General features: G+C 47.8%; 2 protein-coding genes across 4 annotated transcripts; both read right to left on the reverse strand.

Moving 5' to 3' along the window:
• Positions 1 to 136: 136 nt before the first annotated feature.
• slc47a3 (solute carrier family 47 member 3) lies at positions 137 to 11089 on the reverse strand. Its single transcript, XM_084466755.1, has 17 exons — positions 10948 to 11089; positions 7520 to 7621; positions 7337 to 7405; positions 6491 to 6639; positions 6359 to 6401; positions 6024 to 6068; positions 5626 to 5723; positions 5426 to 5523; positions 4779 to 4892; positions 4301 to 4368; positions 4034 to 4142; positions 3847 to 3922; positions 3173 to 3242; positions 2028 to 2160; positions 1763 to 1857; positions 1617 to 1659; positions 137 to 739 (listed from the first exon to the last, which is right to left on the reverse strand). Exons 1-17 carry the CDS (start codon positions 10948 to 10950, stop codon positions 525 to 527), a joined length of 1530 nt encoding a protein of 509 aa, XP_084322881.1. The 5' UTR covers positions 10951 to 11089; the 3' UTR covers positions 137 to 524.
• A 3374-nt stretch (positions 11090 to 14463) lies between these two features.
• Positions 14464 to 22238, reverse strand: slc13a5b (solute carrier family 13 member 5b; the record flags this gene model as incomplete). 3 transcript variants are annotated; one of them, XM_084466490.1, is made up of 12 exons in its annotated part: positions 14464 to 14589; positions 14953 to 15090; positions 16092 to 16253; positions 16651 to 16766; positions 16963 to 17069; positions 17204 to 17416; positions 17580 to 17702; positions 18131 to 18305; positions 18958 to 19187; positions 19743 to 19879; positions 20282 to 20410; positions 22140 to 22238. In XM_084466490.1, the coding sequence occupies 12 exons, from the start codon at positions 22236 to 22238 to the stop codon at positions 14464 to 14466; spliced, it is 1755 nt and encodes a 584-aa protein (XP_084322616.1). The 3 variants fall into 3 exon arrangements, with proteins under 3 accessions (XP_084322616.1, XP_084322615.1, XP_084322614.1); XM_084466489.1 differs by having other exon boundaries at positions 18131 to 18332; XM_084466488.1 differs by having other exon boundaries at positions 19743 to 19951.
• Positions 22239 to 24193: the final 1955 nt, after the last annotated feature.

Below are 24193 nucleotides of genomic sequence, written 5' to 3' on the forward strand. Positions count from 1 at the left end.
GGGTCAGCAGATGGGTCATGTGACCACGTGAGGGGTCAACAGGTCGGTGAGGGGTCAGCCGGTCACGTGACCATGCAAGGGGTCGGCAGGTTGGTCATGTGACCACACAAGGGGGGGGGGGGGGGGGGGGGGGGTCAGCAGGTCGGTGAGGTGGGTCATGTGACTGTCCGAGGGGTCAGCAGGTCGGTGAGGTAGGTCATGTGATTGTCCGAGGGGTCAGCAGGTCGGTGAGGTGGGTCATGTGACTGTCCGAGGGGTCAGCCGGTCGGTGAGGTAGGTCATGTGACTGTCCGAGGGGTCAGCCGGTCGGTGAGGTGGGTCATGTGACTGTCCGAGGGGTCAGCCGGTCGGTGAGGTGGGTCATGTGACTGTCCGAGGGGTCAGCAGGTCGGTGAGGTGGGTCATGTGACTGTCCGAGGGGTCAGCAGGTCGGTGAGGTGGGTCATGTGACTGTCCGAGGGGTCAGCAGGTCGGTGAGGTGGGTCATGTGACTGTCCGAGGGGTCAGCAGGTCGGTGAGGTGGGTCATGTGACTGTCCGAGGGGTCAGCAGGTCGGTGAGGATCCCCGTGACCAGGATGGCCAGCATGGCGCCCAGCGTGAGGCCGCGGCGCAGGAGCAGGCGGGGGAGGGAGGGGCGGGGCGGCGCCGGGCGGAGGGGCGGGGCGTCGGCCGGGTCCTCCTCCTCCTCCTCCTCCTCCTCTGAGCTCCCCTGGAGGAATGGAGAGTCCTCCTCGCCCCCTGAAGGTACGAGGGAGGAGGACCGTTCAGGGGTGAGGATGAGCCATTTCCTGGTGAAAGGTCCTGGGTTTGACGACCCCAATGGGTCTGACTCTGACTCGGGTTCCTTTGGATATTCACACCGTCACAAACATCTGGGGTGAATATCCAGGGAAGGAGACTAAGCGTGCATATCCTTAGCCTCATAGCATAGTTACCTAAGTCATATTTTAAGGTTGATCTTGTATTTAGCGTCAAAAATGCTGAAGTCAAATAGATGACTTAGGCAGATAGTGATTGCGCCAAAAGCACCCTGATTGGCTTAGGATATAGCCAATGAGGCCCAGTGAATCAGCAGCCAAAATATGACTTAGGCAATTATGCTACGAGGCTAACAACATGCATATGGGGTCTCAGGAGATTGGTGACATAAGCTTTAGATGTTTGATGATCCTTTTTAGGCAACCGTATTTGTTAAAGGTCTCATAGAGGTCCTGTATATACCAGCTGACTGCCTAATGATTCATAGCCACTAGCAGACTGCTAATCAGTGAAGTAGTGATGCGGTGCCCATTGATATTACCAGCAGATGTTGATTGGGTACTGTTTGCTACAAGCAGATGCACAAAAGTTGAAGGTGGGGTCTCAAACATTGTCAAAGCTAGAATTGGGGTCACGCGGCAAAAAAAGTTGGGAACCCCTGGTCTAACCCTTACCAGCTCCTAAACGACCTGTACCTGTAGGTGGTGTGGGATAAAAAAAGTGAAAATAAAATAGAAAGGGGGTTTAAATATCCCTAGTAACTATGAAGTGGTCAGACAGCCAAGGAGCCCTGACCCTTGTGAGGACTTGTGCATACAGCCTACACGCCAGAGAATGATGAAAAGGTGTCACTCACGTGCTTCCAGAACGTTCGTGGGAACCCCAGCTCTGATCTGAGCCTGGACGAAGAAAGCAGAGGTGAACCAGAGTTATTTACAATGAATGGACATTTTGTAGAATATGCACAGTGGGGAATTTAGGGGTGGAAAGGTTGATCCTCACCTCCACGGTGACCTTCTCCCAGTCCATCTTGGCCAGGTAAACGAGGAGGAAGGTGGACTGCAGCATGACACAGACCAGCAGGCCCAGCCACAGACCTGGGAGACCACGTTTCATTTACAGGACAAGGTCAGGTGAGGAGAGAGAGCTGGGCGTTTGATGTCTCGCCAAGAGCGAAACCCATTGATCTTTCAAAAGGTGCGGGGGGGAACAGTTAACACGAGACACGCGCGTTTCAAACATCAGTCACAGACGTCCCCCTCCTCACCCTTGATGCCGTATTTGGCGGCGAACATCAGAGAGAGGCCGATGGGGAAGCCGACGCCGTAGTACCCCAGGACGGCGCACAGCGCTCCGACGCGCTGCCTCCCTGCTCCTCTGGCGATGCTGCCAGCTGCCAGCTGGTCCAAACAAACACAAACACCTCCTCAGTACCTCCTCCTAGGTTCAGCTTAACATCTCACCCATGTTGTACGTCCTGGCACTTAACGCACACACTTATTGTATGTTGTACCACCTGGCACTTAACGCACACACTTATTGTATGTTGTACCACCTGGCACAATGTACGCACTTATTGTATGTTGTACGACCAGGCACTTAATGTACGCACTTAATGTACGCACTATTGTATGTTGTACCACCTGGCACTTAATGCACACACTTATTGTATGTTGTACGCCCTTGCACTTAAAAATAGTACTTAGCATTGTGTAGCATCTTATCCTAGCTGTCTTTATTGTGTACGGGGAATGGGTTAACATAACAATTGTTAGTGCTCGGCACTTGGTTCTATGAACATCCTTTCTCTGGCAAATGTACTTATTGTAAGTCGCTTCGGATAAAAGCGTCTGCTAAATGCCCTAAATGTATATGTAATGTAAATGTAGATAGGAGTTGTGCTTCCACATCCACATACATCCAGGTCTCCATGTGGCCCCCGGGCCCCAGGGCCTCCTGCACCTCTCTAAACAGGGAACCACACGTCGGGGTGTCGTGGCTAAGCATGATCCTTCGTACAGCACATCATCTTTACCTTATAAAGACCTCTAGATCAGTGGTTCTGAAACAGTACCTTATGGGTACTTTGAAGTAGTACAGGGGGTACTCAGAAAAAATATTTTAAAAATTTAAATATCTAACTATACATTTTTTTCAACCTGAGCAAGTTTCAATTCTAAAAGCTTCCATTTTGTGCCGGTGAAGGGGGTCCTCAGATGAAAAATAATATCTTAGAGGGGGTTCATGAGTAGAAAAAGTAGAAAAAATGAGTAGTCAGTGAATTAGGGACTTCTGGTGAACTTTTCGGCAGAACACTCTCTGAAGCCGCCGATGCAGAAGGACCTGCCCGGGGTGCAGACGTATAACTCTCCCTTAATGCAGCACTCTGCATGCAGGGCCACCCTCACTCACCGCCACCGCATCCACGATGAGGAACGGAGCGTACAGGGCCACCACGTCGGCAGCCCTCTGTCGGATCTCTCTGTTAGGGGAGGCACAGTGGAGTCAGCACTGTGGTGGAGCACTTGTGTTCCACCACATGTTGTTGTACCATGGTGTACGTCCTGGTACTGGAAAATAGTAGCACTTAGCATCGTGTAGCATCTTATCCTAGCTTTGTTGTGTACGGGGAATGGGTTGACCTAGCGATTGTTAGTGCTTGGCACTTCCTTACTGGACAGACAGCGATATATTGTTTCTCTTTCTTCTGACAAATGTACTTATTGTAAGTCGCTTTGGATAAAAGCGTCTGCTAAATACCCTAAATGTAAATGTAAGATTTGCAGCTTCCCAGTTCCTTTAACCATAGTTTGTTCTGGCTATATGTCACAAGACCTGGAAGAGAATTCCTTATTGGAATTACAGATGTAGCCATAATATAATTTACATTAAAAGTGATGTACGAGGGGATTTTTGTAGTTCAAGTCTGTGATTGTTTTCACAACAACAGGAGGGATAGATGGAGTTATCTTAATCTGCTCAGCTCCAAAACAGTTACTGTACTGTAGAGGTTAATGTAGTAGTGTAACAGTGTAACAGTGTAACGGTGTTGAAGCTTATGCTTAGGAACGGGATCAGTTACTTACTCATCGTACGTAAACATGTAGGATATGTGGTCCTTCAGGATCACTATGACGACCGACAAGCACGACGAAACGAATACTGCACATTCGGGTGGAGTTAATAACACATTACTTCTCGTTTACAACACACTACTATGAACCGACACACACAGGAGTGTATTGCTAGCAGGATGGATTTGCTGAATCTGACCTGAGCAGAGGATGGTCAGCTTAGCAGACAGCTTGGCCTGCTCTGTGTCCCCAGCACCCAGGGCGTTTCCTACCCTCACACTGCCGGCGACACTGACCCCTAGGGGGAACTGAGAGGCACGGTGGACAGCGTCAGCCTCCCCCCGACACACTGTGAACTCACTCTGCTCCGGCGTGCCTCATCTCAGGTGAGACATCACGGAGGATGTGCGGTTCACACAAGGAACTTGTGAGTGACATGTTCCAGAGGTAAGACGCTGTTGTTTACCATGAAAACCAGATTTGCTAGTTCGTACACGACCGACTGAGCTCCCAGTTCCACCTCGCTGATTAAACCTGTGAAATGAAACGTACACCACACGTCGGTTTCAACAAATAACCACAACACATATTGTTCACTGGAATGGTGTGACAGTGCCGTCATGAATAGTTTCGCTTTCTAAGAGAGCCCCACTAGGGCAAATAACTTTGTGATTCTGCAATGCAAACAATCCACAACAGCACCAAGACGGGTCATATTTCAAGAGATACATATTATATATTTTCTATTACTTAGAGACAAATGTTGTAGGCCCAGCGAGGGTGGAACAGTTGGATTATGACCCGCAATTATTGCTGGCAACCATTCTATCCCCTTGCTGTTGCTAATGAGTAATCGCACGCGGGCATCTACTGTGCCCGTCTCTCTCCTGGGGGTTCCTGACTTAGTGGGGCTCTCTTGTCCTCCAAGGACCCGGGTCTTGTACCTGCCAGGAAGCTCCCGATCTCGTAGGTCCACCACTCCACGCACAGCATGAGCATGCTGGGGACGGCCAGGCTCATGTAGGCGCCCCACTCAGTCAGACACTCTCTGGACCAGCCTGGGAGGAGGAGAACCTCAGCATCAACTCACAATCACCTCTTGTCTAGCGGTGCATCAGTCAACAACCTCTGTCCGTGTTGTTGACACACTTTATGAATTTCACTCACAGGATTAATGGTAAATGGCCTACATTAATATAGTGTTTTTCTAACAAGTGGCCACTCAAAGCGCTTTACAATATTGCCCAACATTCACCCATTCATGCACACATTGACACACTGACGGCGGTATCAGACATGCAGGGCGACAGCCATCTCGTCAGGAGCAGTTAGGGTGAGGTGTCTTGCTCAGGGACACCTCGACACTCAGGTGGAGCCGTTTGCTTACCAGCAAACCCTCTCTACCTCCTGAGCCACATGCAGCCCCAATTAATAACTTCATTTTTTTGTGGTGTAGCTGAACACAGCATCTGGATTTCGTCCACTTCTATATTAAAATATAATGAAATAAATATGGGGTAGGTGTGAGGCTTCACCCCTATAACATTGATTAGAGAGGATAGAAAAGTTCTCAGCATGTAAGCACACTCACCTGCCCAGGTGGCCTTGTGCAGACCTCTCCCCCATATGTAGAGGAACAGAATCCCAGCCATGGCAAACTGGGAGACTGCATTGGCTATAGCTGAACCTCTGTAAAGGGTGATGAGTGAGTGATCTGCCATTCGTTATTGTCATCAATAGTTATAAATAATCACTTTAGGTTGGATGTAAAAATGCAGCAGCTTTACTCACGCCACTCCCATATCGAGGGCGTCGAGAAGGATGTAGTTGAGGAGGGCATTGATGATATTAACCACAACTCCGGTGAACACCTGTGGCCATATGACGCCCTGAACAGAGAATAAAACTGATTGGATCGATCATCAAATAATAACAGCGAAGATTTAAGATTCTAAATAGGAGACACCAAAGTAGCATTTACATGATAGGGTGTCATTTTCATGTTAGGCCACTAGGCAGCTCTGTTTCACCAGTGTTTTGGTGTGATCCAGTCTGCTAATTGGCTCATTCGGGTCACCTTTAGAGTGTGTATTTAAGTTCTCATTTTTTGTTTATTTGTGATAGAGTAGTCCTTCCTTATATTCTGCAGTCTATTTGAAAGTGTATTCACATTTGTGATGGTTACACACCTGGTTCTGTAGATACCTTATTTCCAATGAGTAGATAAAGGAAGCCTGTAAAAGAAAGATAAGAGAAAAATAGAAACATATATATATATATATATATATATATATATATACATATATATACATATACATATACATACATATATATATATATATATATATATACACACACACACACACACACACACACACACACACACACACACACACACACACACACACACACACATATATACATACATACATACATACATACATACATACATACATATATATATATGATTTTTTACTTTGGGACACAAGGAATTGCACATTCACTCTCTTGTTCATATACCCACGGGCAGGGCCGGCATGAAGATCTTCACGTAGGTCTGAGACAACCTGAAGATAAAACACACGTTGTACAACCGACCTCCGCCCCTGACGCTCACGGGCTGTGCTGTGCAGTCGGTGCGGAGGGAGACTCGTACCGGGCCACCTCGGGGCTCTGTCGGACGGCCAGCAGGATCAGCTCCGTGTTGACCAGCACCGCCCAGCACGGGAGACAGGCCAGCAGCAGGATGAGGACGGCCCGCTGCACCACCAGCCCCACCCGCAGCACGTTCCCGCTCCCAAACGTCTGGCAGGACAATGGTAGGGGATTTAGGCTGGCTGGCTGGTAACCGGAAGGTTGCCGGTTCGATCCCCGGCTCCTCCTCCTAGCTGAGAGTCGAGGTGTCCCCTGAGCGAGACGCCCTCACCCTGACTGCTCCGATGAGCTGGCTGTCGCCTTGGTTGACCACGCTGTCGGTGTGTGAATGGGTGCATGAATGGGTGAATGTTGTAAAGCGCTTTGCGTGGCCACTGGTTAGTAAAGCACTTTATAATACAGTCCATTTACCATTTAGAGAACCTGGGCTACTAAGTCTGTTACTGTTCAGGGAGCCCAAATGTGGACAAAACAGTGTATGGTATGGAGGGTGACAGGGATTTATTTACTGTATATATTCTTGACGTGTATGCCAGCCAAAGGTTACCTAACATGTTAGTATTTGCATCTAAATTATTTTAAAATAGAGGTCATCAAAAAGACTTTAGCAGCAGGTAGGCCTATAGGGTTAAGGCATGATGCTAATGGATGGCACCAACTAGGAAAGGGTCATGAGATGTGCATACTACACCCAAATACAAAAAACTGATGTTTGGTGTAGTAAGACACACATTATTTGGTGTAATGTGGTGTAATGTTATGTAAGGGGTGTGGCTAAGACATGGTTTGTGTGGTGCCATTTGGAAACCGACCACCCCTTTCCACCCCTAACCGACCAGAACCTCACCTGAGATATGAGGGTATCACATGCAGACGACAAGCCAGCCCCGAACGATATACCCGTGACGTTTATCACCTGCAGAACACAACACAGCAGCATCCAATGTCACAGGGAGGGATTTCCTTGTCTGCTCTACACAAATGAATATGTGGTTCAGTAGTTGATAAGTTAAAGCAGTAGCCAACTTACGGCGATGGCCAGGACCACTCCAGCGAGCTCGGTCTTCCCCAGGTGCCCACAGAAGACTGTACTGACGAAACTCACGAGGAAGGAGAGCATCTGAGCTATACACTGAGAAGAAACGTGAAAGAGAAGAGGAGCATTTCATGAATCACACCCAGTCCCAATGAAAAAAACATTTACAACAGTATTTCCAAATTGGGCAGTTCAATTACATTAAGCCTACCTTAATAGTACAAAAATGTAAACAAATCTACTAGATTTGATAGAATGAAACTAAAAACTATGGAATCAACAACATCATATATTGTAATATAACGCCAATATAACTTGATCTACTTCATGAGCTTTCACTATTTATTGATATTATTGACTAAAGGATCATAAGACGATTTTAAGCATGATTGAATGAGTACCGTCACCGAGGCCCTATTCAGAAAGTCAAATCTCCTAAGTTAACCTTTATGCCTCCTTTCCTTAACCTTTGTGGAAAAAGTCATCGGGTCAAGGAGAGATGAAAAGGTGCTTCCTTTCGAACATAGGAAAAGACTGCCCTGTTTAAAATGAATTAGACTCCACTTTTCCTAAACAACGTCATTGCGCGATGGCGGGTCGAGGCTCCTACGCAATTAGCGTATTTTAGATCAAGCCTGCATTGCGTTGCCTCGCATAACATAATGCATTCTGGGACAAAAAAGTCAGAAATGCTGGTGATAACTTCCCTATGCGACATGTCACATGGCTTTAAAAACTTGCGGGAGCTCCAGGGTAACTCCCTCCGTCTGCTTTTCTGTGCATATGGTCTCAAATAAATGCGGACAGAAGACACTCCCCTCAACATATCAAAACATTGCCCTAGACGACTTTGTGAACTTTCACTTCGTCACTCATGTCAATTTTTTATGAAGAAAGGGTTAGGGTCTCGTGCATGCATGCGCTCAAATGCAGGCGATCTGAAACGCCTAATTTTAGAATTCGAACCACCTTTCCTCCGAGTACTTCCGGGTCATCTCGTTAGGAAAGGAAATTTCCTATGGAAAAAAGAGAATCCGTAGAGGCCCCGGGCCTTTTGCTGCGTTCCAGGGACACTTTTCAGCCTGTAAGTTACGACTTATGGTGCGTTCACACCAAATGCCACATCGGTCGCCTGGTCGCGGTGTCGCCTGAGTTTTGTCGCTTTTTGGATTGTCTGTGCCGTTAAAGTAGTAAACGATTATAAACACTATTTTAACGGCACCGAAAACCCCAAAACTCAGTCGAAACTAGATGGAAAAAGTGTGTAGTTCAAAACGTGACACAGCTTTTACATCTTCGCCACCTACAGAGTTTGTTATGTACGATAATAAAAAAAATAACATGTTATTTCCCATAGACATTTGACCGAGGGAACCGGGAGCCTCGGAGGCAGGACCTATTCTTCAGAGGTCTATGCTGCGGTTCACTCTGGACTGTAGTGATGGGTCGGTCGCGAACGAGCCGGTTCAAAGAGCCGGCTCTCTAAGTGAACGATGGGAGTCTGCTCCCAGCTGCGAGCTGTTTTTTTTTTTTTATATATCTTATATACCTTTTTTTATATATCTTTATATATATATATATTTATTTATTTTAAAAAAAACGGCCCTAACCCTAACCCTATATAAAGTTTGCCTAGGCAGAATGATATGAAGATCTCCGCTCTACGGGTGCATCGTGCATGCTATGCGTGTGTGCAGTGACGTGCATGCATGCAACCAATAAAGTGTGGATAGACAAGGATCATACCATTAAGCAAGCAGTAATGGGCGGGGGTGGGCGTTGCGTTCATATGCAATGAAAACAATAGGCTACAGCAATTAATTGATATTAGAAAATGTAATTTTTACTTTTGAATACTAACAGGGCATATTGAATAGTTTAAGTGATATATAGGCCTACACATACGAATCATAAGTCAAAATGATTTGACTTATGATAGGGCTACATTTGGCTGAATTATAAAAGGTATATGTGGTAATATGAAGAGCCGTTTGGAAGCCAAAAGCGCTGGCTCTTGTTGGTGAGCCGATCCAAATGATACGGCTCCCTGAAAAGAGCCGAAATTCCCATCACTACCGGACTGCAGGGAACGGTTGGCCCGTTGAACACTGATTGGCTGTTACGTTACGTCACTCAGGGAGTGAACGCTGATTGGCTGTCATCACGCGAATGTCGCGGCAAAGTTCAAATATTTGAACTCGAGAGACGTGTCACGCTGCGAATCCTCGTGGACGCGCTAGCCCGTGCCAGGGCGTTCATGTCAAATCTTGCCTCAGGTTGTTCTAGTGACAAAAGTCGTCTGATACGCGTCTCTACGTTGACTTTGTATGGAGTCGTGTCGCCCCATCGCTTTTGGTGTGAACGTACAGTTAAAGTCACGACTCACCGCCTATCCAAACATTTTGGATCTCCTAACAACCGATTTATTTGATTTTATAGATACAGGGCTGCCAACTTTTGGTTTTTGGCCAGAGTGAGACTCTGTAGTCTTATAATGCTTTTTTTTTTTGTCGTGAGAAATTGGATGTGTGGCGTGTGTGCATGTGTAAACAGGCAAAAGCGTGTGAGTTGGCAGCTCTGTAGATAGTAGAGAGCCGCCATTGTTTATGTATGCAGGGTTGTGCAATGAACTAGTTGAACTAGTTCATTGAACAAGTTAATTTTTGTATGAACTTTGAACTAAAGAACTTGAACTTGAACTAGTTCAGATTTTGTGACATTCTGAATTTATGCTTAGGTCCAGATTACATGTTTTTAAATAGAGTTACTGCCTTAGTTGTGATGAATGAAAAATTTAGTGTACAAATAATATCCACAACAATTTGAGATTGTAGTGATGGGCAGCAGGTAATGGAGAGGATTCATTTTAAAAGATAAGCACAGAATACTCACCAACAGTTTTTTTTTTTTTTTCTAAAAAAGCTGTTATGCTATGAACTGAACATGAACTAGTTCAAAACTGAATTGGTGAACTATGAACGTGAATTTTTTTTTTTTTTTTTGTATGAACTGAACTTTGACTTTGAACTGAACTTTGACCACGAGTTACGAGTTGCCTGGAACGCACCATATGTGCCAGAAGGTAACTTCATCAGGTGGACCAAGACAGACATGAATATCTTTTAATTATGAATAGTTCGTACTAGTAGGGCCATTTAGAGAGAAATGTATCTCTAAATCCCTATATCTCGGCTGTATGTTACAGGGCTGCCAACTTTTGGGTTTTCGCTGGCGTGAGCGAGTCTTGTAATGCATACGTTATAGCAGGGTCCGCGGGTGTAAATGTTGACTTTCAATTTACGAATAGGCCTACGTTGTTGCTTTTATCTGTATCTGCATTCGACTTAGATAATACACCGACATACATACGAATATCGAGATATCTAGTAATGTGGTAACGCTCACATTAATTGCCCACCTACCATTGGCCAGGCCAGTTTAAACAGTTCCACAAGTTCTGTTTTAAAACCAATAGGAATCCGTCTCCGAAGCCCCCGCGAGAAACCATGACAACAGCTTCTCCGTGAAAAGACCGCGGGTCCGGTCGTGTCGTGGTAAAGCGCCATCAACACCGACTGTGGTCTCTCTCCGGCTGGCCCCTTGCCTTCCGCTGTTAAAAACTTCAGACGGGAGTCCCGTTTCCGGCTGTGAATAACCCATGGACGTTGCACCGGTGTCGTTTTTACACATATTTTGATCCAGGAAATAATTCTCTAGGAGGATTCTTTTAGTTGTAATATTATTGCCGTTATTCGTCATTGAAAACTATTCAATATATTGACTAGATAGAACAGTCAACGCATGTTCTGTTCATTCAGGTCTCTACCACAAGATGGCGCCATTTCTCCTGTTATAGTCCATGGACCTATGTTATAGCCCCTGAAGAAAATGAACATCACCCATCGCCACCACACGGTTGACCCGGCCTCTCATTGCCTTCAGAATTTGCAATGCATGAGAACAGAAGATATTGCCTTGGATGTGGTGGTTAACCCACTTTTCAGGCAATTTATCCTCTAGCACGCTTACTGCCATGGGTTACATTGTGGGAAAAGTTGTAGTAGTCGTTTCGCCGATGACAGAGTTCTGGCTTGCTGAACTCTCTCAGAACAGAGTGGTGCGTGTGGATACTGACTGTCTCAGAGTCGTCTCTATGGGCCAATAGCTTTGGTGGTGGAAGTGTTAATTGTGTACTGATATGTCTGCTTTGGCAGAGCAGAATAAGCAAAAATATGCAATACGTCAGTAAAAATAGTAATTTAAGCACTAAAGAGAGAACATATGGTAGGTTTGCATTGCATGAAACCCCTTATTACAGCACTTTTGCCAGTGAAGTGGCACCCAAGCATCGGGCTGTGTATCCAACAGAAGAAAGAGTTATTATTGTCATATGAGTCATTGTTCATCTTGTCTATAGGCCTGAGCTTGTGTGTGGTCCAGAGAACAAGAGGCCTGGATTTTGCAATAGTGAAAACATGACTGTACTGAGATGTCACAGTATTGGGACTATGGGAACAATAACGTTTTTAAATAGGCCAATGAAAGATGATCTCCCCAGAGGTGTGGTCCCCTGATTACATCTCATCTGCCCCATCTCTCAACAATCAGGGATATATATTTTGCCATCACCATCTAATCACTTCAAATTGTAATTTCTATCCACACAAAAATGTCTCATACAACTTAAAGAACAACCCTAAACCTTTTGAGGGATAGTCAATACTAAAGTATTCACTTGGGCCAAAGACAGTTCTGTTGTCTCTCACTGCCAGGCTTAATTCCACTTAATCCTGGTCAGCGACAAGTCAGTAAGAGTTTCTGATTTTACTTTAGTTTGAGGCAGAAGTCACATGAAACCGATCCAGTGTGGTCAAGGGTCGATTGTGTCACACAGGCTGTCTATTGTCTTCTGTTGGTAAGGGACACTGTTACCTGGGAGAATGGCCCAGGCTGTTTGAAAACCATCCACCTACCATTCATTTACTATCAAAAATCATTCTTGTTCATCCAATGAACAAGAGTGATTCAAAGAAAGTGTGTGTGTGTGTGTGTGTGTGTTTCAATGACTCTCTTCCAAAGAGGGAGACCCTTGATGGAATGCTACCCCATCATGATTACAGGTGCCCCTCCTGCAAACAGCATGCCATTGTACGCTTATAGGGAAACAACAGAGCTGTGACTTCAGGGTGCTCTGCTAAAGCCCTGGCATCATGTCCCTCCTGTACCCGAGGGTCCCCGGCCCTTTTAAAGTATATACATAGTGCAAATAATGGAGGCCATGATCCAAAAGAACGTGTTTCAATTGGATAATGATTGGGTGGCAAAAAAGGCAGCGAAGGGAAAGGAGAGCATGATAATTACACGGGCTTTATGCCTCACTGGTATCCAAGATCACAGGGATCCCAGCTGGATTATACTGGCCAAGACCGCTTGTTAACTACCCTTAAAACGCCCGGCGTCTGGCTGCTCCAGCAGGGACCTCTCCGCTCGCCATCTGAGCTGGAGCGCTGACCTTTATTTGATGCTGAGTCACCGGGCCATCGTGCGACACCATTCCCTTCCCTTCCCTTCCAAAACCGTTTCTGCCTTTCTAATGCTGAATGGTTTACTGCCCTTCCTGCCCGGCCATATATCGCTGCGTCGGAGTACACAACAGTCAACCTGGAGGTCACATGTGAATATAGCACTTTCATGAATTTCACATAATTTTGCACGGTGGTGAAACATTCTCTGATTCTCAGAGGATTCTCCAAACGAGACTCGATAGGAACCACACAGGTTTGTTGGGGTGAATCCAGAAGAATAGACGCTTGTGAAATGGGCTGGCTGGATTTGAAAGGATTGTGGCCTTAAGACGAGGTGCAGCCATTCAAAGCCAAAGGATTACCTGGGCATTGAACACTGTGTTTACAGGATCATAGCTCATCAGCACCGAGACAAGGTCACTGGCTGCTGAGTCCAGAGCGGGAAAACAATTGCGCCATCAAACCACTGTGTTGTAGGTAATGGGTTGTCTTAGAGATAAGGAGATGGTTCTGAGTTTGTATAGGAAAAGGAATGAATGAGAAATCCAAAACGGTTTCTTGTGCACATGACACGCAGTAGACGTAGATGAAGGAGACTCTCATGATCATTGAAACTTTTTTATGTTCAAACACACATACAAACTATACATATTTGCTCTTAAATATAAAATGTATCTATGTTTAATCACATTGCTGTAATGCCAGAAATGCAGCATACACTGGCTTCAGTATTGAGAAAAACAGAAAATACAATACATCCATTTGTGTTTATCATTTACATCAGATTTCTATTTTGCAGTGATCGTACACCAGTCAAAGTTCAGGTGATGGTTCAGGAGATGGTGGAAGTAACAATGCACACATTTATTTTGAAAGGTTTAAGTGTAAGGATAGTGGTTGCCTACGCCATTTGTTGAATACATTATCATGATCTTGCAGGCTAGCAAAACAACACATGGCAACTTTAATGGATTTAATGATCTTTTCTCTGCAAATACTTTATTATGAGTCTGAATCCATTCTTAAACTCTCTGGAATCCATTTTATGATGTTGACAGCCCTTTCATGAAGGTTATATTTTATATTTACCAAGCTAAAAAGATGTATATTCCGAGGGAAAAGGAGAGTGCCGGTGGCAATGTTATGCCTTACTAACAATACCAAAACGTGGTTTTATCTTAAGTTAAGGGTGCAATGTTAATTCAAACATGTCTGACGCTCCACCTCCTCAGCCCTTTGAACCCCAATTCTCACATCCATCAGCGCCTTCCCTCCCCAGGTGGGAGGGATCCGCATGGACAGCCCGGTTCACCCAGTCCTCCTATGGCCTCTCTCTGGTGTGAAGTCTTTGAACTGGAGCTCCCACTGGACGCTGCTTGGTACGTCCTCAGTGTCCTCACTCCGACCAGGGGCTCACACCCCTGTGTTATTGGCCCAGGCCGGGAAGGAGTCCAGCTGGAACATGGCCCTGCCCCAACTGTTGATGGCCAAGGTAATGCAGAGGATCCCGATGATGTTCATGACAATGCCCGTCTTGGCCTGTTGGAGAGGGAAGCAGTGAGGTGCACACGGGGCGTCACACACCGAGAGCCTTGAACAGCCTAGCTGAAAGGGAGGAGTCCCTGAGCAAGACACCTCACCCTACCTACTCCCGACGAGCTGGCTGTCGCCTTGCAGGGTTGTCACCGCCGTCGGGGTGTGAATGTGTGCATGAACAGGTGAATGCTTGGCAATATTGTAAAGCGCTTTGAGTGGCCACTCAAGTTAGAAAAGCACTGTATGAATGCAGTCAGTTTACCATTTAGCAATCACTGTGGATGCGCCCCGTTCAGGGTTGCGTAACAAGAGACCAAAAGTAACAGCTGTGGACCGGCACACTTATACTTCACCGAGTGAGCTTACCATGTCCGCCACCTTGAGGTAGCCATAGGAGAAGACGATGGCGTTTGGAGGCGTGGCCACGGGCAGCATGAAGGCGAACGAGGCGCTGAGCGTACAGGGCACCATGACGTACAGAGGGTTCATCCCAATGGACTGGGACTGCACCGATCACAGAGAGACAGTTAACGAGGCCGTTAACTTCTGGAACCGAATGACAACCGCACACACACACTGTCATCTGCTGCTGTTTGGATTCGCACGGTAATCGCTGACTCAGTGTAACTCTGCGCCGGGTGAAAACTCTCATTACTCTGGCGTCGTTAAGAAGTCGCTCTCGTACCGTTTTTAGTCATGTGACAAGCCGAACGGGGAAAAGTCCTTCCCGTGTGGTTGTAATGGCAGACTACTACCAAGGCACACATTACACTTTGGGTTTGTGTTGGAATTACACGTCCCCCACAGCACAGGAGCGGACGACACGATCAGAATTGCTGGCTTTGGAATAAACAAAGGGTGGAAATACTTTATAGTCCATAATTACTAACATTCATCCTGCACGACTATACACCGTGGCAGCTCGGTAAAGGGCATGTGGCCACACCCCCTAACTTTACATCACATGCACTTGATGAGATGCTCTTTTCCTATTCCCTCTTCCATTGTCCCTGAGGGTACTTTCCGTGGCACCCCCCCCCCGCTGTCCCCTCTTGGCTTGGCTGGGCTCAGTAAATATCTGTCTGAATACCTCCGCTTGACACGTTCTGTCTCATGGCTGCTCGGGGGGGCTGATTGCCGGGCACAGCCCTCCCATTCTTCAGAGGCAGGGGGGGTTGCGAAACAGGACCCCAGTGCAGGACACTGGGCTGAATGTGTGCTTTTGGCAGGTTACTAATGGGAGGAGGGGCCCCGCTAAGGGGACCTAGTATCTGCAGTCATTAGAGCGCCCAACAAGGACATATGGGCCAGCTTCCTCTGGGAGTAGTTTCAGTGCTGCGCTCTGATTGGTGCCTTCTCTCCAAAGGCCTCGCCACTGTTACGATGTTTCACGTTGAGGATCCCCACTGCCGACGCATATATCTCCCATTGCCCTTCTGAAGGAATTCGGTTGTGTAATGGCATTCTCTATAGGGACTTGTAAATCCAGCTGTGGAAATCCTTACCATGGAGGCCAGCACAGGTAGGAAGAGCGTTGCCGTGGCTACGTTGCTGGTGCACTCTGTGAAGGTAGCGATTAGCAGGCACAGGATGATGGCTATGGCCCAGGGAGGGATAGTTTTCAGGGGACTCATTTGCTCTCCCATCCACATCGACAGGCCGGATACCTGCAGAGGAATGTACAATATCATATTATATTACATCAGATTAAAGAAGAGTAGATTATATACAGAGAGTACAGCAAGAGTACAGGAGAGAACTAGAGCAGAGTAGATCATACAAGAGTAGTTATATGAGAGTTGAGTAAATTAGAGTATAGTAAATTTGATAGGAGTAGATTAGATCAGAGTAGATTACATGACCATAAATGATAGTTTATGGAATAGAGACATCGGAACATAGAGCTGATCGGATAAGACGTGAGAAACTGTATTCATCCGAGACAGAATTGTGGGTGTCACAGCAGCAGAAATACAATACAGTGAAATAGAAACAGTAGAGATGCAGCAGCCAGCAGGGGACTGGACATGATGCGGTCATGTGAGGCAGCTGTATGTAGCGTACCTCGCTACCCTTGGCCAGAGCAAAGCCCCCCCCGAGTAGAAGCACTATGTTCCACGGCATCTTCTTCTGGGCCACCTTCCAGGTGAGCAGAGGTGCGGAGGGCCCTGAAGGTTCATCTGTGGGAGACGGCAGCAGTCGCACAGTTAAAACAAGCTGATCGCAGTGACCTCTTCCTCTCTCAACGTCCTACCTCGCGGCAGAGGGAAACTGATCCAGGTTCAACAACAAACACACATTAGTATTGATTGTTTTTGCCATTGACCGGATGCCCTCCTAACAGCAGAGTTCTGTCGATCTGAAACGCCCAGTCACCTGGTTCATAGGTGTTGCGCCGCCCCCAGCACTTGCGCGGCCCTTTAGAAGGTAGAACGAATAGGAGGATCGCAATGAAAATGGCAACCGTGGCGTCTGTCACATATCTGGGAGGAAAATAGAGAGAAAGAGTCAGTGTCGAGACCTTCCAGAGGCTGACCTCTGGAAGTAAACAACAACAACAACAACAACAACAACAGCAGAGTTGATGATGCCGGGACGATGAGTCAGGATTACGAACTCTGCTCTGTCGTTGAAGAGGTTGGTGGCCCATCCGTCCACGAAGCCCGGGTCCCGGGTGAACCACAGCAGCACCAGCAGGAGGAAGAGGCTGAGCACGCTGAGCTCCCCGAAGGACATGGGGCCCAGCCGCCGGTGCTCCTCGCGGATGACCTTGTAGGCGGCGAGCTCCTTCTCCGTCTTCACGGAGCCACACCCCCAGGTTTTCTTGAAGCTAGAACGGGGTTTTGGAAGGGAATCACAAGGAATCTGTGTTGTCACCTTAGCGTTTAATCTCCCCGCCCGGTGGAAAAGGGTTTTGGTGCAGGTTCAAATGCTCTGTCAGCTCGGGTTAGATGGTGAGTTACAGGCCGTTTCATCACAGCCGAGGAGCTTACTTGAATCCCATGTAGACGAACTGCAGCCAGAGCCAGGCCAGGGTGAGCATGAGGATCATATTAGGGAAGGCAAAGCCGAACCACGACGCAAAGTTGATCACGTCTCCGTTCTGAGGAAAGAGTCTGAGAGAGAAGGATTTGAGAGGTGACTGAGACAACAACGCAACATAAAACAGTACATTGTGAAATATGATATGATATAATTCTCTGTGCCTTGAGCAAGCGGTCTGGTCTTTAATGCCATCTATGTTTTGCCTGTTGCCTGTTGTCAATTATGGCCCCCATTGCACCCCTGATCATCCCTGGAAGGAGGGACCCCCCCACTCTGAAGGAGGGACCCCCCACTCTGCGTTCCTTCTTCCTTGCTAATTGAGGGACTTTTTTCTTGCCCTCTGGGGGGCTAGGGTCGGGGGGGGGGGGGGGTCATATATAGCCTGTTACGCCCTTTAAGACTGTACCTGTGATTAAGGGCTTTACAAGTAAACTTGTATTTAATTGAATTATCTGATGAGGGCGTCTGCTAGTGAGCAATCCTTCAACAGGCCACTCACTCGTTCATCTGGCCGGTGAGCACCAGGTTGGGGCCGGTCCCGGTGAGCGTGGCGGTCCCTCCGATGCTGGCGGCGTAGCAGATGGACAGGATCATGCCCTTACACATCCTCTTGTTCTCCGCCTGCTCCTTGCGCCGGGCGAGCTCCAGCGAGGCGTCCAGGAAGGTCACCACCACTGCGAGGCCACAGGACAAGTCACGGGCTGCACAGTGTCTGTCTCATGTGTCATGTTTGTACTACACAATAAAAGTACGGGGGCATTCCAACTGCAGTCTTGCAAAGGACGGCCTCATTTCCCTCGTTAGTTGTATTGTTCCTGCTGATTTGCTAATTCTAAACACTTTCATCAGTTGTATGCAGTACTCCCCACTCATAAGCAATATGTCAATTAGTTATTTATGTATTTAGTTATTCTATATGTTTTCTTTCAACAAATCTGCATATTTGTGCCTCTTCATAAGCTTTGTAAATATTGATTTTAATTTTGTTCAATGGCTATTCTGTTTTTCCTCTTTGTCTCCTTACAAATACTGTACTTGACACTTGTCTGGTGTACTTGATGTTGTACTTGATATAATGTACTTGCACTTGATACATGTATATCAACATGAGTGCAGTACCTTATTGAAAGTTTGTTATTTCAAGTTTTCTATTGTTTTCTATGCATGTTTCATATCTTTCATATCTTCCATATCTTGTCGTGCATCCTTTGTGACACACGTTTGACGCCTGTGTCTCCCCGCCCAGCGATGACCAACCCTGTCTTATCTGAGCTTTAACGACTCTGAGGGAGCACTAGGGCCGGGCCGAGGGCCTTATCAGCAGACCTTGTCCCTCTGCCTGCTTAGTGGGCTTGGAGGGCGGCTTGGTCTCCCCCTCCACCACCAGGCCCTGGTCCTCAGAGGAGCAGAGGATGGGAGGGCTCTCTCCTGGCTCCCCCTCGCTGTTGAGCTGCTGCAGCACGGCCTGGACGATGGGCACCATCATGGCGGTGGTGGCCGTGTTGCTGATCCACATGGACAGGAAGGCTGTGACGCCCATGAACCCCAGCATCAGGCTGGAAGCACACGGACCCAGTCAGACGGATGTAGGCGTGTGCGCAGTAAGCATTAGCTTATAGTGTGTGTGTGTGTGTGTGGATGTGTTTGTGGTTGATTGCAGTAAACTGTAATCGGCCGTCCGTCCTGTGCGGTTCCTGTCTGAGAGTCTAATTGTGTTTCTCAGACAAGTGCAGTACAATAATAGACCCAGCTCGGTGAGACGCAGAATGAGTGTTTACTATTTTGGGTTTTAAATGATGACAGCGGGAACAACAAGTGTGTTATTGTTGCTCTCGCTCGTGTTGCTCCGGGCCGTGCGTGGTGGCTGCTGATTGATGAGCTGATTACTGGGTTCATACGCTGATTACATATCAGCCCTAACGGAGTCAAGAGCTCTGTAAGGATGTGTGGAGGACAGCGGTGATTGTAAAGGTGACACCAGTAGGGGCGTGTGTCGCCAGTAGGGGCGTGTGTCGCCAGTAGGGGTGTGTGTCACACACGTCAGTAGGTACGTCTGTGTCACCAATAGTGTGTCCACTCCCGGTGGGTGTGCCCCCTCGTCAGCCACTCACAGCGCAGGCCGCACGCCGACACACAGCAGCACCCTGAGGGCGATGCGTTTGTGGAGGTTCCAGTGCTCCACGGCCACGGCCACCATCAGCCCGCCCACAAACAGCATGTTGGTGTCCTTCAGGTACTGCATGCACACCTGGATGCACCAAAACAACCACGCCCACTTAGAGCCCACTCGTGGGTCGACCAATGAGCACGACGAATTGCACTAAAGAATAGTAAGTAGCATCGTGAAGCGTCTTATCCTCTGTTGTATTCGGGGAACGGGTTCACCTAGTGATTGTTAGCACTCGACACTTGGTTCTATGAACGTCCTTACTGTGCCGACAGCGAGATATATATATCGTTGTTTCTCTTTCTTCTGACAAATGCACTCGTTGTAAGTCGCTTTGGATAAAAACGTCTGCTAAACATAAACGTAAATGACTGACAAGGAGTAATTGACGGGCCTGACACAGCGAGTAAACACAGGCCTCTCCACCGCCCGGAGCAGGCCCTGTGTTGGGGGGGGGTCAGGGCGGGAGGGGGGCGGACTCACGTCTTTGGACTGCATGATGCCGAACAGAGGGAAGAGCAGCACGGGGAGCAGGGCGGTGACAGCCAATGGGAGCGCCTCGGTGCACCAGAACACCGCCATCAGGATGATCACGTAGGCACATTGTGCCACCTGGAGCACCAGGACCACACACGCACACGTTAGTGAACACACACGTTAACACACACACACACGCACACGTTAGTGAACACACACGTTAACACACACACACACACACACGTTAATGAACACACACGTTAACACACACACACACACACACACACACACATACACACACACACGTTAGTGAACAAACACATAAACACACACACACACACACACGTTAGTGAACACACACATAAACACACACACGCACACACAAACACACACACACACACTCAAACACACACGTTAATGAAACACACAAACACAAACACACACACACACACACGTTAGTGAACACACACTCAAACACACACGTTAATGAAACACACATAAACACAAACACACGCGTTAGTGAACACACACACACACACACACACACATAAGTGAACACACATGTTGGTGAACACACACACGTTAATGAAAACACACAAATAAACACACACAAACACACACATTAATGAAAACACACAAAAACACACACACACACACACACACACACACACATACATAAGTGAACACACACGTTAGTGAAACCCCCCCCCCCCCCCCACACACGTTAACACAAACACACATACGTTAGTAAACAAACACACACACACACACACACACATACAGACCCAAATACACACACACACACACACACACACACACACCTTGTTTTAGATCAGACAAGAGCTACACTTGCTCAGAGGTGTCAGATGAAGGGTAAAACACGGCACAACAGGGCAGACAACACAGACTTCTGTCCTGCTCAATATTTATTACCAGGCGGAAAGTGAATAAGTAGCTCTGGGCTCAGATAACAGGGGGTTGAAGTTTACGTTTCTGAGCTGTCATTAAATCACCTGCTTCTACACAACAACAGCATGCCTCAACAGCATGCCTCGCACACAGACGACGTTCAGAGACATAAGATAAATCCATGCCAACGTCTGTGTGACCATGATGGTTTCCAGTAGAGATTATATTCCATCAACTCATGTATATTTTTGATAAGGAATTGTTAGACAGTTTATTTTCATGTGTGGTTTTCATTGTTTGTAAATATTACTTAATTGTAAATGTCCACTTGTTTCATAATTTTATTTTATTGTTCGTTGTTGCTTTTTCTTTTTCTTTACTTGTTCGAAATAACAATATTTTCAATTCAATTCAATCCGTTGCGTGACTGACTTATCACAACACGGTCATAGCAGTGTGTGACATGCAGCAGGGGTGACACTGTTCGGTTCCCACGCTGGACTTGACCCCTGCTCCGTGTTCATACAAAGAGTTAAAATCACAGCTCAGAGTGCGGGGGCAGCCTGCGGCAACACGGGCCGGTTCCCGACTTCCTATACATGTTGTTCCCATGCATGTTCAACCGGGGGACCGAATGGCGCATGAACAGGTGACCGAACCCCAAACTATGACGGCTCTTGGTGGGACCGTAGGGCGCATCAACAGGTGACCGAACCCCAAGCTCTGACGGCTCTTGGTGGGACCGTAGGGCGCATCTACAGGTGACTGAAACCCAATTACGCAAATGCGTAAACGTGCAACAACAGCAGTCAGAGTTTGAATGCGTAAAGGTGAAATGCGTAATGATTGCTTTAATGAATGAATCGGGTCCGCTTTGGTTTTCTATCAGTGATTGACTAAAAACGAATGATGCTATACAAAACAAACCCAAAGTGTGTGTTTGCTGGGTACATACCGAGGTGCCGATCACCAGAGGCAGCGGGAGGAAGATTAACGGGGCGACCAGCAGGATAGCCTCGTTCTTTCGGTTCCGGAGACGGGTGAAAAAGGCCATAGCCAGCAAAGCGCGAAAAAAGCCGAGGAAAGTAAGTCGGCGAGCGCCATGGCGGGCCTTTTTACCACCCGGAGAGGCGGGGGGAAAGGGGGAGTCCTCCATCAGATAAAAGAGGACCGAGGGACTGCAGTCCACTCACGGAGTGCATTGTGGAGGAGAGGGGGGAGAGAAGGAGAGAGAGAGGAGGGAGAGAGGGGAGGGAGAGTGAGGGGGAGGGGGGGAGAGGGAGGGAGAAAGAGAGAGAGGGGAGAGGGAGAGAGAGGGAAAGGAGGGGGAGGGGGGGAGAGGGAGGGAGAAAGAGAGAGAGGGGAGAGGGAGAGAGAGGGAAAGGAGAGGGAGAAAGAGAGAGGGCGGGAGAGAGAGGGAAAAGGAGAGGGAGGGAGAGAGGGAAAAGGAGAGGGAGGGGGAGGGAGGGCAAGAGGGGAGAGAGTAGGGAGGGAGAGGGAGAGAGAAAGAGAGAGGGGGAGAGGGAGAGAGAAAGAGAGAGGGGGAGAGGGAGAGAGAAAGAGAGAGGGGGAGAGGGAGAGAGAGGGAGGGAGGGAGAGAGGGGGAGAGAGAGGGAGAGGGAGGGGGAGAGAGGGGGAGAGAGAGGGGGAGGGGGGGAGAGGGAGGGAGAAAGAGAGAGAGGGGAGAGGGAGAGAGAGGGAAAGGAGAGGGAGAAAGAGAGAGGGCGGGAGAGAGAGGGAAAAGGAGAGGGAGGGAGAGAGGGAAAAGGAGAGGGAGGGGGAGGGAGGGCAAGAGGGGAGAGAGTAGGGAGGGAGAGGGAGAGAGAAAGAGAGAGGGGGAGAGGGAGAGAGAAAGAGAGAGGGGGAGAGGGAGAGAGAAAGAGAGAGGGGGAGAGGGAGAGAGAGGGAGGGAGGGAGAGAGGGGGAGAGAGAGGGAGAGGGAGGGGGAGAGAGGGGGAGAGAGAGAGGGGCGAGGGAGGGGGGAGAGGTGGGTGTGTGTGGGGGGGGGCCAAAGCCTGAAATCACTTCTTTTGAACCTGCCGACTCCCGCCCTCCTCCCTCATCGCCGTCACATCACTTATCATTCATTACCAGCCAAGTAATGGGTAGGGTCCGCGCGCACCCTACCCATTACTTTGGCACGTGCACGCGCTCAGGTCACAGTCGGACTTGCCGACATCTGATTCCCTCAGATGTGGTCCGGCAGCGGGGTAACCGGACACCGGGGATCCGGTGTCTGAGGACTGTTGTCCACATGCCATGTCCATTGTCCTTGCGATTATCATGATTATGTTATTATTATTATTATTAATAAACATTATTCTTTTACATTAAAGAAAAAAAACACAGAAATGCCAACGGTTTAGGCCTCGTTTACCCGTTCGGCCCATTTAATCATCTGCAGACTGCAAGCAGGATATTCACACTCAAAAATAATAATAAAACATTAATAACTTTTATTATTATTATTATTATTATTATTATTATTATTATTATTAACGTTGTATGACCGTATGGCGAGGTAAGGTGAACAATAAAAGATCCGATCCGATTTTTTTTTCCCGATTTCGATCCGAGCAGGTTGCACTAACGGGTCCTCGTGTGCACCTTGGTTCGCCACCAGAGTACCAGCCTGCCTCGGGCTGCAGCGGTAGAAGGCTTTCTGCAGGTTTTGGGGTCCGTTGCTCTCAGGGTCCTCAGAAGCCCAGAGGACCAGGTGGGAGGAGTTCAGAGTCGGGTGCAGGCTTTATCAACGCAAGCTGGCCTATGCGAGTAGATTAAGCTACTTCGGAGGATACAGGGCAGTTCCCATCGTTGGTAACGCGTCTGGTGCACACACAGTGTACTACTGCAAAAACTATTATTCAATCGAGATAAGCTCAATCCAGCGTGTTTCTCTCACAGAGCGAATTTGCCACGTAGTGCAGGGACAAAGGAAAGCGAAGGGAAGGCCACGTATCATCCGTTTGTGTTTCAAATGTTCTTGTGGACAGAACATAGTGTGCAGAG

This window comes from Micromesistius poutassou (genome assembly GCF_964030765.1).
Source record: "Micromesistius poutassou genome assembly, chromosome: 4".
In the NCBI taxonomy this organism is placed as follows: domain Eukaryota; kingdom Metazoa; phylum Chordata; class Actinopteri; order Gadiformes; family Gadidae; genus Micromesistius; species Micromesistius poutassou.